The sequence below is a fragment of the Cardiocondyla obscurior genome, linkage group LG01 (assembly GCF_019399895.1).
Source record: "Cardiocondyla obscurior isolate alpha-2009 linkage group LG01, Cobs3.1, whole genome shotgun sequence".
Lineage (NCBI taxonomy): Eukaryota > Metazoa > Arthropoda > Insecta > Hymenoptera > Formicidae > Cardiocondyla > Cardiocondyla obscurior.
In genome coordinates this window covers 2,432,781-2,447,972 of record NC_091864.1, presented here as the reverse complement: position 1 = coordinate 2,447,972, position 15,192 = coordinate 2,432,781, and the positions used below count along the sequence as shown (strand labels likewise).

General features: G+C 33.4%; 1 protein-coding gene and 1 long non-coding RNA gene across 33 annotated transcripts in view; one reads left to right on the top strand and one right to left on the bottom strand.

Moving 5' to 3' along the window:
• LOC139105269 (longitudinals lacking protein, isoforms H/M/V) overlaps nt 1-15,192 on the bottom strand; it is a 175,982-nt gene that overhangs the window by 138,209 nt on the left and 22,581 nt on the right. The window contains exon 7 of one of the 32 annotated variants that reach the window (XM_070661809.1): nt 367-684. The exons of 29 other annotated variants lie outside the window; for them this stretch is intronic. In XM_070661809.1, coding sequence (XP_070517910.1) covers nt 367-684 — 318 coding nt within the window. Of the gene's footprint in view, nt 1-366; nt 685-1,251; nt 2,602-6,222; nt 6,672-15,192 lie in introns of those variants that run through there. 2 more of the 32 variants (XM_070661766.1, XM_070662700.1) reach the window with 2 other exon arrangements.
• Nucleotides 4,782-6,070, top strand: LOC139108801 (uncharacterized). Its single transcript, XR_011546732.1, has 2 exons — nt 4,782-4,854; nt 5,011-6,070. It is a non-coding gene; the product is annotated as an uncharacterized lncRNA (long non-coding RNA).

The following is a 15,192-nucleotide window of genomic DNA, read 5'->3' as shown; positions in this document are numbered from 1 at the left end:
TATGATGATTTTTCCAAAACAATTGATCTACAAAAGAGTCAAAAACAATTTCGGTGTACAAACTATATTTTATAAAAAAAATTAATTAAATAAAAAATACGAATTACGCGAACAAAGTTTATCTATTCTATTTATATATATATACATGTAATATATAACTTTTTAAGGATAAATTTTAAATATTACATATAAAACATATTCTAAACATTGGCCCACGTCTTCAACAGTGTACTCTCGATAGCTGCTTGTAGAGATCAATGATTTGCAGTGCCTTATCTTTGTGCATCCGTCGCACGTGAACGTACATGTTCGACGAGAACTTTGCTTTTTTCGTGCAGTACGGGCACTGGTACCGCGGTTCCTTACCGCATTGGAACTGACAGTGTGTCTTCATGTCGGAGAGCCTGGTATAGCCGCTATTGCATCTGGGGCAGTGGAACTTCTTTCTCACGACAACGGAGCCCTGCACGATCACGCTGTCCGGCCAGCGAGTCGTAGGGATTGGCGCTACGGCGGCATCCTGACGATGACCCGAGTCGATGTAAAGATACGTGTTATCTTCCGTATCCTCGATCGCGTTCCGAGCGTCTCTTCGCGATTGATAAGACTCCGGCGGCACGGCGCGTCCAGGCATTACCTGGGGTTGCACGTAAGACGACGAGTGCATCTGCCCGTAGAGCGTATCTAGAAAAAGAATCGAAAATTGCGGGATGCAATTAGCAGGGTCACGACAACGGGTAGAAAATACTTTTTCGTCCATGCTCTTCGATTCATCTACATTATCGAGGCTCGCGGAAATCGTGCCTCGTATCACAATCGCACACAGAAATTACGGATTATTACGAAATTAAAAGAAAAGGCCGACGGTCGCATACTTGTTAAACCGATCACGTTAACATATAATCAATTAATACACAGTAATGATAGTTACACACTTCATTTTTATTCTTAAAATATATCGTGCATATCTTTGAGTACTTTAAAGTACGCAAAAAAATTTTGAGTACTTTGAGCACTCCGTGACGATGGAGCATCGCCAGGATGTTGCTCCAACGTGATGAAACAATCGGGTTCCTCCTTGTAATACACAACGACGGTCTCTGAAAAAAGAAATAAATCCCCACGAGGATAAACCTCGACGATTGAATTTTAGAAATTAATATTAACGTTACAGACAGAAATGTGACGAATATTGAGAGTGAACTATGAATAATTTAAAAAAATAAAAAATAAATAAAAATCAACACTAAATATATTATGAAGATTTATATATTAAATTATTTTAATAACATAGTAATCACTATATCTATATGTACCTCGTAATATAGGTATTACATTATGTAATGAAACGAATAATGATTCTGCTTATTAGATATTGTAATGTAATATCGATGTGGTTATACTATAAGAAATCATATATTCAAATGGAATAACATAATTGCAATTATATTTAAAGAAACTTATTATTTAATTATTTTATGTTAAATGATATTATGGATATAGTTTCATAATTAGTGTTTCGAAAAATTTAATTTAAAAACTGTCTAGTAGTTTTAAGGCCTTTAAAAGTTAATTTCGTATTACAATAATTTGTTTCGATTTTAATAACTGACAATAAAGAAATATAAAAAAAATTAATTATTAGTAGGCGCGATCACAATAAATTATTATTCTGATGGCACCGTTTTATGCTACATGATACACACAAAAAAAAAATTGTAATTAATGAAAAGAAACACATTAACAAAAAATTAATCTTAATTAAAATGTGTGTTAAGTAGAACAGATAAATATGAAATAAGTGAATAAGCATAAATTTTATTAATTATATTACTTATTCACAAACAAAAAAAAAGAAAATTTAATTATGATTTCAAAGTATTTTAATTTAATTATTAAATCACAAAACGTGTGATACAACTGTTTGACTTGACTGTTAACGAAAAATTTAACTTGAGTCTATGCTAGACTCGTCTATGAACAACTCGCTATTCGGTTCTTCCTTTACGATCGTTTTAGTAGTTTTGGTAGAGTGTCGTTTAGTTACGCAGTGGTTCAGCTTATGACGTTCCGGAACGCAAAACCCTTTAAAGACCTTGCCGCAATCCGGACATTCAACAGTTTTGTTACACTCGTGCCTTTGATGGAATGTCAGGTTCTTCGCATACTTATAAGAGCGGCCGCAACCGCATACGAATTTATTAGACTCCGTGTTAACTTTAGAGTTCGGATTTACTAAGCACGTTGTCATGACGTGTTGCACAAGCTTATGCCGTTTTTCAAACTTCATATCGCAATGTGGACACTTGTATTTGTTTCTATATTCTGCGATATTCTTCAAGTTGGTCCAAGATGAAGAGCTGTCGTCGCTGAGCTCATTAGTATCGCTGTGGTGGTTATCGCTTTGGGAAATAACGTTGGCCCGCTCTCGATTATTGTTTAATAAGTTTCGTACTACTGTACTAGTTGAAGGCCCATTATCCACAGATTCGGCCTCTGTACCTCGAACTTCGCGTTTCCTTTTTATCGACACCGCCTTTTTTTGCGGCGACACTTTCTCTTTTTTCACCAGTAACATGATCTCTGGCGACAATTCTTTTTCTGTAACACAATTAAAAAAACGAACGGCTTAAAATAATAAATGGTAATAAAAAATTTTTAATATATTGCCAAGAAATTAGCAAAAATTTTCTTTGATTTAGACGATAAAAAATTATCGTAATCAAATTCTCAATGCAAGAATAAAAAAAAGAAAAGACAAATAAAAGAAATTAAGTTGCATGCAAGCCCATTGTAGTCATAAAAAGTGTACGCGGTAGGAAAAGATGTTAAATGTGCATAAAGGTTCTCTCTCTATTTCTTTTTTTTTTTAAAGCGCAAAATAGTCTTAAAACATTTTTTTATAAAGTCATGGATTTTATTATCGTAATTATACGTCATTTAAGCCACTTAAACATTCAGTCTGCACTGAACGCAAATACAACACAAAAGATAAAAACGTCGGGTTAAAAAAGTTTTTTTATAATTATTTAAATTGACGTTTCTTCGGCCCATCGCCTATCAATCTTCGATGTCGTCGTCGGTTTCGAACAAATAATCTGAAAGCAGAGAAACGCGAATCAGCAAAAATACCATTACGAATGCAAAAGATCTGAAGAGAGATAGCAATTTATAAGCAAGAAATTGCTTGCGCGGTGCACGATGGTCGGCAAACGGAACGTTTCTTGCTGAGCAAACAGGCAATACGAACTCGACGTTTCTGCAAAAAAATCAAAGCGCGCCCACTTAAACAAGATCAGAAAAGGAACGGCAAGTTTTCGTTTCAGAAATATTATAATTTATTTACATGTTCATCGTAACGTATCACAATAATTCTTTGACTTAGCATTCGGTTGCACTATAAACGATACGTGCCACGCGCGGCAACGTATACTGCACTTCAGCCTATCGATAAAAAATACCTCGACGGAAACCTATCCTGAGGAACATCAAACGTACTGCGTTGTCAAATTATCAACATAAGATTCCGAATAATTTTTTTAAATACAGTACAGTCCAGGATTCTCACTTCGTCACCGCCGTTTAGCGCCAATTAATTTTACTTAACGTTGAGACGCGTTAAAATCGCGGCCCGCCGTGCGTCCCTTTTCCAAGTGTCGGCGACAAAATTGCACAGCACGGAATCTCAGATATCGAGCGCATTAGCAAAGTTGGAAATTGCACGGTGCTCTCTGACGGTGTCTTCGCAAGCTGCTGCTGTGCAGAAACGTTTTGCCGCAGACGTTGCACTTCTGAGTGCGGCCGCACTCGTGCCGCACGTGGAAAATTAGATGCGATTGCTTGGAGTAGCAGGCGCCGCACTGCGTGCAGGAGAACGGTCTGATCTTCTGCGATTGATGGCACGTGGACCTCGGGTTCCAGTAGCAAGAGCTCTTCTGGTGGCTCCTCAGGTGGCCGGATTGCGTGAAGCCCTTACCGCAGTACTTGCAACTATATTTTCTTTTGGTGCCTTCGCCACGCGTCGAATTATTTGCGCTTAGCTCCAGTTCTGCAACACGATTACCGTTACGTCAATCGATTGCGCTCGCATTTAAGCAAACGTATAAACAAAACTCACGAAGCGATTATCTGAGACGAGATACGTTTATCGGTGGATAGCAAAAGTAAATGTTCAATTACATTCAATCATTTGCGGTTAAACGCCTCGATTATAATAAATCAGTATTCCATCTCTTATAATAAGCAATGTGATAACAATAATTATTACAATTTATTAAACAGTTATAAAATAATTTTAATACAATTATTTTTTTAATTAATTTATTTGTTTTTTTTTTTGGATTTATTTGAAAAATTTTATATATTGACCGCAAAAGATTAAAGGTTTATTAACAAAAAGCTGTAAGATATATTTCATGCGTACATGTAAGTTAAATTGACGAAGGGCTGTTTCCGTCACATCAAAATGAAACGGGGAAAGAATGCGCCGCGTAATCGCGATACGCGACGCACGACATTTTTGCAGCGAGAAGGAAAGAAATACGATACCACTTACTCCCACATTGGATGTTAAAATGTCTCTGTTTAATGCGCACAACGTATTAGTGATGAAATCATTGCTGCGTCTCAAAATGCGAGAATATTTAGTGACATTATTTTAATTTACATTACGCAGCTCGTTTAATTTTCGTTATTTTTGCTAACATAATATAATTTTTTTGTTTCAGATAAAAATATCCAGAGGAAGACTTTCGTCGAAGGAGCACCAGCCTGACATCCCGGTTGGAGTGGCCAGTGCTGAGAGGAGGAGGAGGACCTAGGAAAGGCATCGAGCATCGGCGGAGCAACCCACTGGTAAGGATCAATTTTTTCTCTTTTTTTTAACTTTGCCGTTTTCAAAACTTAATTTTGTGGTATTTAATTAAAAAATCAGAGGCGCGTATAATTTTTTTTTTTCTAAATAATTATTGAGATCTCTACAAATTAATTTTTTTCATTTATTTGTTACAGATCATCTTACCAACACTCCGCCGCTGCATATCCGTGAGTCGCATGCTTTTATTTTGTAGAACTTATTAGCATTTCGGGTGGGAAAACATTTTTATACTACTCGCGGCACAATTATATAATATAAAATAAATGTTTAATAAAATAAAATAATAATACACCGCGCCGGAAACCTAAAATAATAAAAACTTTTAAAACAATATAGATAAATTTAAAAAAAATGTTATATATTTTGTCTTAATTTCAGTTTCACACATCAATGTAAATTGCATACATCTGTATGGAATTTACATTGATATTATTTCAGCTCAGCACTTCTTTGGATTTTTATCTGAGCGGAATAAAAATTCTGCTTAGATAAAAATCCGAAGGAGAAAAGTGTCGTACGCCGAAACTATACGAATACGAACCGCAGCCGGTTCGTCGGTCGCTTCGGAAGTTCCGCAAAGTATTCGGACGTCTTTTTTTTATATAAAAATTTTTTAACGGGAGTGTCGTAGACTATCGTGCGAGTGTTCAATAAAAAATTAATTTTTGTCACAATAATTTTTATCGGGCGCGTTCGTGAGTGTCCAGTGCGCGGAAGGATGACTCGACACGTCCCATCTGAGAGGAGGAGCAGGCTCGGAATGGGCATCCTGCATCAGCGGAGCAACTTTTAGGTAAGCATAAATTTTTTTTTTAATAAAATCTTTATTAAAAAAAACTTTTACCCTTTTTTTTAATTTTATTAACTAATATACTACATGTCTACATTAATATTTCCCATTTTATGTTACAGTCACCGGCAGAACTCTACAACTCCGCTGAGTTCATGCAGATTGGTAAGTCGCATGATTTTTTTTCCGTAATTTATAATTGGGGTCCCTTAGAAAATAGCGCGCGCGTGGCGCGCGCATAGTTTCTTCTACTTATTATATAAAACGCATAGTCATCTCGATAAACGCATTTAATATGCGTAAAATTAATTTCTCACGAGCACAATTAGGAGAGGAAAGTAAATTAAAAAGTACGATTCAGAAGCACATATTTTATTTTTCTGAAAAAAAAAAAAAAAAGAAAACCGTGACGTATAATACTCATAAAAATATCCGCAGTACGATCAAACGATCTCGACGCGCCTTCCAACGTAATTAGTAACTTTTGTCTTCTTTAGAAGAGGATACATTTAAAATAAACAATTAACACGTCGTTCGAATAAATTAATTGTTAAAATTAACACCGATTATAAAACTCTCAAAGTTTTAGCAAGAGTGCAACGTTCCATTTTTTTTTTTTAACATTCGTAATGTAGTTTATCTATTTATTATTAATTATCAGGAAGAGATCTTCACCCTTGTGCTTGCGTCTAATGTGCGCGTAGATGTTAGGCGGATGTTTGCTCTTCAGCCCACAATATGGGCACTGAAACTTCGGCTCGCGTCCACAGGCGATACGTAGATGTGTAGCCAATGTACGTTTGTTCTTGTAACCCTGCGAGCATTGCGGGCAAACATAATTTCTTGATTTCATTCTGTCGATGTTGCGCCGCTCCTCGACCGAGAAGGACGGGTCCATGAAGCAGCCTCTGGTCAGATGGCTTTTCAGATGAGCTACCGTCGAGTATAGACAGTTGCAGAAATAGCAACGAATCTCACTAATTTGATTACTATCGAGCGACAATGCTGCAACAAACAACGACGTGGAATGAATGGGAGAGAAGTGCTATAAAGATTCGATATTTATTGAGATCTCTAACTACTAAACTCGTAGAAATAGAATAGATATAGAGGATGACAAGACAGCGTTTGGTCCGCATGCTCGAAAAAACCTGGAAGACGATTTGGTTTATACTTGATTAGTAAAAAGTAATTTCGGCTTTCCCATTATTAAACCCCGAAAAAGACATTCAATCGGATAAATATAAGAAATTTATTCCGCAACACGTAACAGGATATATTTGTGTACAGCCAACAATAAGACAACGAAAATAAGTTAAATTATTAATAATTAAACTAGGGAATTTAATTAGTTAATTTTTTGCGTTTAAAATTTTAAACGACAGAGACATTATTATATCATTAAAAGAAGTTATATGTTGTTCCGTTCGTTTGTCACTCGAATATTATTTTAAATATGCGTGATTACTATATTATAATATTAATATAACAGCTCATAAATTTATTCTCAGAAAATATCTTACAGGAAACATTAAAATAAAAATTCTAAATTTTCATCATCTATAATCCTAAATTACATATACTGCAAATAAAAGAATCTCTTTTAATTAATACTATTATAATTAAATAACATCGGTAAACTAAAAAAAAATTTTTTCTAGTTCCCTTCAATCTTTAATTTCTTCATTAACTTATTAATTTCAATATATGTTCGTATTAAAAAACGTGCTAAAGTAAACATTTAATTGCCAGTCTCGAGATCGATCACGTAAATCTTAAAGCCCACGTGTTTGTGCTTGATGTGCGATGACATGTTGGAACGTTGTTTCGTTCGGTATCGACAATACGGGCACTGGAATCTAGGATTTTTGCCGCATTCGTATTTCAAGTGTCGCCACAGAGCATTTCGTCGCTTGTAGATCTTGCCACAATTCTTGCAGACATGGTCTTGCAACGATTGCTGCGGAAATGACTGCTGTTCTTGCTGCTGCTGCTGACGGTGATGCTGCTCGGAGGTTTTCTTCCAGTCAATCGACTGGGGGAAGAGCAGACTCTCGTGCAGAATTGGGTATTCGGTCCAGTATGCTGCAAGCAGGTCCGAAACGAAACAAAAATGTCAATTTTGCATTCTGTAGGCAACGCGTGCTTCGCAATTCACTTTTACGAGTATTCCAGCAAGCAAAATCACTTTTTCCCCCTCTTTCTCCGATTCTTTTACGTGATCTTCCAGCGGTTGTGTATAAATACTATGCTCTACGACTAAATTCTCTAACTAAATTATCATCTCAGAACATAGGCAGCATTAGATAAAATAACAGAGGCAATGATTAAATTGTAAATGACGAATAGTTTTGGGGATATTCGTGTTAAGTAGGATCTTCAAACGTTGGAGTGGCATTAAATCTTCAGTGGAGAATTGTTATTTTAAATATTTTTCACGTTCAATTAATCGTTTAGATTTGAAGAAATTTATTATTTACAGCTCGCGTACCATCTTCTTATTCGCGAAATCTTCCTAAATAACGTGGATTTTAACTAAAATTAAAATTTTATTAAATTTTTATTAAATAAATTAGAGTAAGCTTGAAATATTTTCTATTTTTTCTTTTTGCGATAGAATAATATGTGAGTTAATAAATGACGATTCGCTTTACAATCGCAGACGAAAGCATTCCATCATGTCAAAAGCACTAAACGTAGCAGTGCAAAGAAATTAGTTTGCGTAAAACGCATTAATAATTTCAACATTAATTATGTATAAGTTATTTTTAAATATTTATTAAATTCTCTCCCCTTCCCCCCGTTTTATATAATTAAAAATATTATTTTCCAACAATAAATTTCTTTTCAAAGGTAACATTCCAACATAATTAGCAATGATTCTCACTGCAACAATTATAAAACTAAACTTTACCAATAAAGTATCCCTTAAACTTTTTTTTTTAACTGTTTGCAAAAATAAAAATTATCCAATAAATTAACAAAATACATTCAATGTAATTTGTACCTGTTAATAATATAATTAATTAAAGATAATAACATTTGCTTAAAAAATATAAATTTCACATATTGCCAAATTTATTTTACGCGATAAAAAAAAATTAAAAAAAAAAAAAAACAGCAGCTCGAAATCGTAAGTGAGATCAGAGACATTTGTGGATCCTAGTTATGTGATCGTTGAGGCTATCGGGTCTGGCGTAAAGTCTTCCGCAATACCGACAAACACTCTTCAATTTGTTAGGCCCACAGCCGTATTTGGCATGCCTGGATAAGGAGGATGGATACTTGTAGAATTTGCCGCATTTCCAACACCAATGCTTACGAACACCTTTCCCGAACGTCACGTACGATACGTAATCTGTAATGAAACATAAAACGAAGTGATGTCAGTCCTCGCAAAGATCGGTTCTGCCCCATGGATTAGGAATACCTCGGGTAACAAATACTATCCTCAGATGTATGAACACTGAAAGAAATTAATACTCGTATCCCTCGGATTTCCAAAAAACAATACAACATATAACAATTACGTGTTTCCGCCCACAAGAATTTATTCGGCCGACTTATTTAATCGAAAACCTTTTTTCTTGAAAACTTGTCAAACGAAAAATTTATAATAAAACCTTATCGATTCACTTAAAACGATTTTAACGGAACGACAAAGTTAGCACGTTAGAATAAAACCATTAATATCAATCAATCTTTTAATTTTATGAAAAAGCAGTATACGTTTAAAAATTAACTACACACACAATTTTTATATACAAACAAAAATTAAAAAAAAATTAAAATAATATATTTAAATTTTTCATTAAAAAAAAGAATGAGAAAATTTTCAATTTTATACATCCGTTTGTTTGCAAATCTCATCAAATTTTCTTTATTATAAATTTGTATTAAATTAAAAAATTATTTTTTAATTTTGACAAAACACATAACAAATTTTTATAATACACTCAGTCACGTAAAGCTGTTTCCCATACCACATCTAGATGAAATTAAATAAAACAATAAATAATTAAACAAGAAATATAATTAAGTTAAAAGGAACGTAATTACAAAGAAAATGGATAAGAAATGTAAGAAACGACTTTATACAATGTTACTTTTTTTTTTTTTATTGAAATACCATAAAAATTTATAAAGTTTATAAGTAACAATATCTAAAATCAATATCCAACAACGTATAACAGTAATATACCTATATCGTAATTTTTTTTTAAAAGCGAAGTCCCAACTGTACAAATTTGTTCTACATATAAACTCGTATAAATAAGATAATTGCATGTATTTTATAGCCTCAGATAAAATGTGCGACGCCAAAGTCGCTACATATGTATAGCATACTTCTCTTTAAATATAACTAATATTTCTGCAATAAAATAAAACCATCAAAAAAATCGTATCTCCGTAAAAAAAAAAATGTTTATAATTTAAAACATTTACCTCTATAATAAAAAAAAAAATAAAATAGAATAGTTTCATTTTTAAATAAATTTTCAGAATACAAATAACCTTTCCTACTTTCAAATTAAATTCTTTAATTGTAAAAAAATTAAATTTTTAATGCACATTTTTAAAAACTTTTCGCGTTTAATAAATATCTCGAACGTAGAAGCTTACAAAGCTATATCGGGCGTTAAACTATAATTATTTTAAAAATAATAGAGTAAAAAATAAAATATACATATAACATTATATACGAAGAAAAAATATAATTGTAAAAAATAAAATTAATTGTCTATTCAAATGCGAAAAGCAAACTTCCGAATTCCGATATTCGTTTTGTTAAACGATTCATTAAACATATAATAAAGATATTTTAATTTTCGATAATAGTTTCTTTTCAAATAATTAAAATTAATTACGTTAAAATGTATTCAAAAAAATTCAACAAGAGGCAGGAACAAACGTGGACTTCTTTTTATACACAAAAGTTTCGTCGCTCCTAGACAACACTTTTCAATATATTAATTAGCCTATCTATATATCATTGTATAATCGTATACTTGTGTAGAATAACTTAAACGCGTATTGCACTAGAAAAATAGGAATATTAGTCATTTGGCATTTCGTAATCAGGCTATTTGGCAGTTTACCTCCAAAGACACGCAGATACGCAACATACACGCAATCATTTATTTCAATTCTTGTTAAAATTCGTAAAGAAAATATCTTTTGTTATTTAAAATGAAATTCCTACTTGAGCACATACAACATTAATTCATATACATATAATCTTGGAACCGTAAAATAAAAAATAAAAAAAAATTATTGGTAATATGTTTAACTTAACATACATATTACGATAAAATCATATTTGTTGCGCAAAAATTCATATAAATTAAAAACAAAAATTTTTAACGCGAATTTCAAACCGCGAGTTCTTTAAATAAAAACATTTGCATAAAAATATTAAGGTTTTACTTAAAATTCAAATCAATCGTTACCTAAAAAAAAAAGTTTTTAGTCACATAAAAAAGTATTTCTTTATGTAACTAGCCTTACTAACAAATTCAAAATAAAAATTTCCTTTGGTACTCCTTTGGATAAGCAAATCAAAGCAAAAAGTACATTTAAAATATAAAGTTCATTAAACAAAAGAAATAACCTCTAACAAACCCTAAATTACCTAAAGTCTAATGTAAAACACCCGTTCAAGTAAAAAAAAAAAAATTATTGCGACATTAAGATCAAAATAAATTTTATCTTAATCTCTAAACGAAACAACAAATCTCCTTCCGCTGTCGCGCTGAAATATAATTTATATAAAAATAATCCAGCGGTTTGCAAGCTTTAGAATAAAAATTACAAGATTATTTATATATATTATAAAAAAGTTACTTGATGGAAAATATTAAAATCTCTTTTGAAAACGTATGGTGCTAAGACGTTCCCTCTCGGCTTCGTCGACAGTCACAACTACTTTCGCTATAAATTCCGACGCGTCCCCGAGGATCAGGCGGTTTGTCCATTGATAATTAATCTTCGATAGCTAGGCAGCGATTAGATCAGAATGCTTTTTCGGTGCGCCGAAGAGGTACAGCCGCGGTTATTTAGCGACGGAGCCCCCGTGGATGTTGAGAATATGTTGCTTGAGGTGATCCGGCCGGCAGAAATACTTGCCGCAGAGGGTGCAGGTGAAGGTATACCGGGATCCGAGACGGCCGCACTCGTATCTGGAGTGTCGCGTGAGAGACGACCGCGACCTGTACCCACGTCCACACATTACGCACCGAAATGGCAGTTCGCCGTCGCTGCTACTCAAGGCGATCTCCTTCGCGGGGCTGGCTGTAAGCATACAGGGGGAGGCCTTTTACATCATACGGGTTCCTACCGGGCGCACGAAACGAACCCCTCTTATCTGCAAAGGGTGACCCGTCGATCAAGACAGCGCGACCTGAACACTTTAATCCCCTTTTCTCCCCCGCCCCGACCTGTCTTTCTTTCTCGATCGTTGAAAGAAAAGCTCGAAACCAAGCGTGTGGATAATACTAAATCAAGCTCGCTCCAAAAGAAGACTGCGCAAAAAGTATTTAAGCTCCTAAACAATTTAATTTGAATTTAATTTTTTTTTCCCGTGGACGAGTCGACATCGCGAATGTTTAATTACCGAAGAACTTGACTAATGCACGTAACGTCTCATTGCGACAATGATCTCAAGTCGCATTGTCCGCGAATAAAAATTAATAGTTAATTAATTAATATGCGTATAAGTAAACTAATGTCCCGTTTCTTAATACAATTAATTTTCCCTGTTACATATCTGCTAATCACAAAGAAAAAAAGAAAGAAACTGAAAATATTTTTAAAGTCAAATTATCTAATACATTGTGGTAAAAATAATTTATTATAAAAAATTTCAAATAAAGCTATCGTATATAAACTTCAGCAATTTACTAATACTCATAAAAAAAAAAAAAAAGAAAGTCATTAATTCCTAAGACAGATCCTTGTGCACAGTCTTCATTATTTTGGGCTGTTGTTATTTACATGCTGCACCAAAAATGAACTGCTTTTTATTAGTGCATCCATTTTTACACCCGTGATGTAATTAATATCAACCCAACGTAAAATATGATTCCTTGTGTAGTCCGGCCCAATACACATATCCGCGGTGAATAAAACAATGCTGGCTAAAGTAACCACGTGGATGATTCGAACGCAGATGATCTCCCTTCGGCGAGAATCGCTAGAGATACATCTCCTTAATTTACCGATCTTTCAAATACGACATTTACTCGCGCCACTCTGACATTCACGAAGCTTACGTTTGGTTGGATGACAATGTTTCAGCATGCAATACACATCAATCAACAATCATAATTGCTTCCTTTATTCCATCGTTAATCGGATACTGTTATATACAATGCCAGCAGCACGTACCAGATGCTTACTCGCAACTAAAAAAGAATCAGTCATTTTATTAACGTAAAGATATTAATTTATACGCATCGTTAAAAAAAAAAAGTGCAACTTACATTGCACACATCAGATTATACAATTAAACTTTAAACTAATTTATTTTTTTTTCTTTTTTATTTTTTTTTTCCGTGTTATAATATTACGTACTTAAGCGAATAAAATATAAAAAAGTAGAATATGTGAGGCTTTCAATTAAATAAAGTATTTGGCAACTCCACAAATAATTATAATTACGAAAACAATATTTATTAAATATGATCAATTTCATAAACATTTTTTTTTTCTTTTTATTATTATTCACGGCTTTTACTTCGAAACGTGTAACAAAAAAAAAAAAAAATAATTAAGTAGCTGGAACTAATGAAATTATACATTGTCGTCATAAAAAAAGCGAGATAGTGCCTGAATAGAGATACTGGACCGTTTTCCACGTCCGGGAAGCGACGATGGGATCCCGCTTCCAGATGTGAAATAAAATACAAGAAGCTTCTGGCACAATGGAAATCGCAGACTCTTTACTACCGGTTTTCGTTAGTCGATACACCAAGTATCTACGATTTCCAAAACTTGTATAATATCCGGACGTCTTTCTCAGTGAATTGCTGCTGCCGCTGCTGAACCTGCACCTGCTGCTGTTCGCGCTGCCACCGTTGCTCCTGTCGTTGACGAAAACCAGCCTCCAATTTCTCTTTTTCCCAGAGACAAGCGGCGATATGTCCCCGCAGACCGCTTCGATACTTGTAGCTGCGACCGCAGTTTGGACAGGAGAGTCCGCAGTGTTGCGAGGGTTGCCGATGCACCCCAGTGGACTGTGACCAATACGGCGTGGCAGCTGCAAGCATCATCGGCCAACTATCACCCCGGAGATTAATTATGCGCGCGGACGCAAGAACATACGCTCAAATTTTAATAACTCTTTAATAATTCTTTTTCGAGAACTTTATTTTTACAATCACATTTATAAGCTTTCTCCAATACGTTTACTTCATTTTTCTCTCTGTTTCATTTATTTTCAGATTTTCTGTGCGTAACCCACACTGTAAAACAAATGTCGCTTTGAATTTTTTAATTGGTTATTTAATATAATTTGTTTCGTTAAACATAAAACCATTTATACAAAAAAAAAGAAAAAAAAAAGAAAAACACGTAACTTCTTTAAAAAATTAATATATTAGTTACCAAATACTTCGGAAGTTATTTCCTAAAATAAAAAGTTAAATGTTGATCGGTAGTCCGAAGAGTATTTAAAAATAAAATTAATGCCTACTTTTTCGATTAATTATGAATTTTTAGGTTTGATTATTATCGAAGAGGTATGAAATTTATACCACACCAAAGTTAGTAAAACTAATTGTAAGTTATTTCACATTCGCAACGAGATACAAGAACTGAAAAGCTGGGTGGGGAGGGATTTACAATAAAAATAGAGATCGAGAGATTCTGTTAATAGGTTCTTTATTTGTTCTTCGCTCTGGTCCATCGACTGGTCCGATTCGCATTCATAGATGTCGAAAAATTCGCTGGATGCAGATCAATGAGATACATACGAAAGCGTACAAGACTTTAAAGACGTAATTAAATCTCCCTCCTCATGTGCGAGTCTTCATATATTAATCTACTAAAAAAAAAATCTACTTAACTAATAATAAATCGAATTATTACACGACTGAAAAATACTTATTAATAAATATGATAAATCGAAAAAAAAACCGAACGTCATATTACTAAATAATTCTAGAAATCGACATGATCAATTTTAATTAACATTTTAACTAACAATAATAAAATTGATTTTTACAACATGAGAAACATTTTATTATTTACTAAGAAAAAAATATAAAAGTGAATTTTATTTAATTTTATATCTGAATAAAAGTTTTTTTATTTTTAGAATTAATCTAAATTTATGTTGTTGGTAATTAAACGAGTAATGTAGAATAAATTTGAAAACAAATTTTTTAACTGTTCAAATAAGTGCATAAAAGCAAACTTGTTTAATGAAACATTACTTTGAAAGAAACTGCGAGAAATTTTGATTAATATATACTTGTGCACTAATAATTAATACTTCCGAAGAAGTAACGAGAAAGAATATCATTGA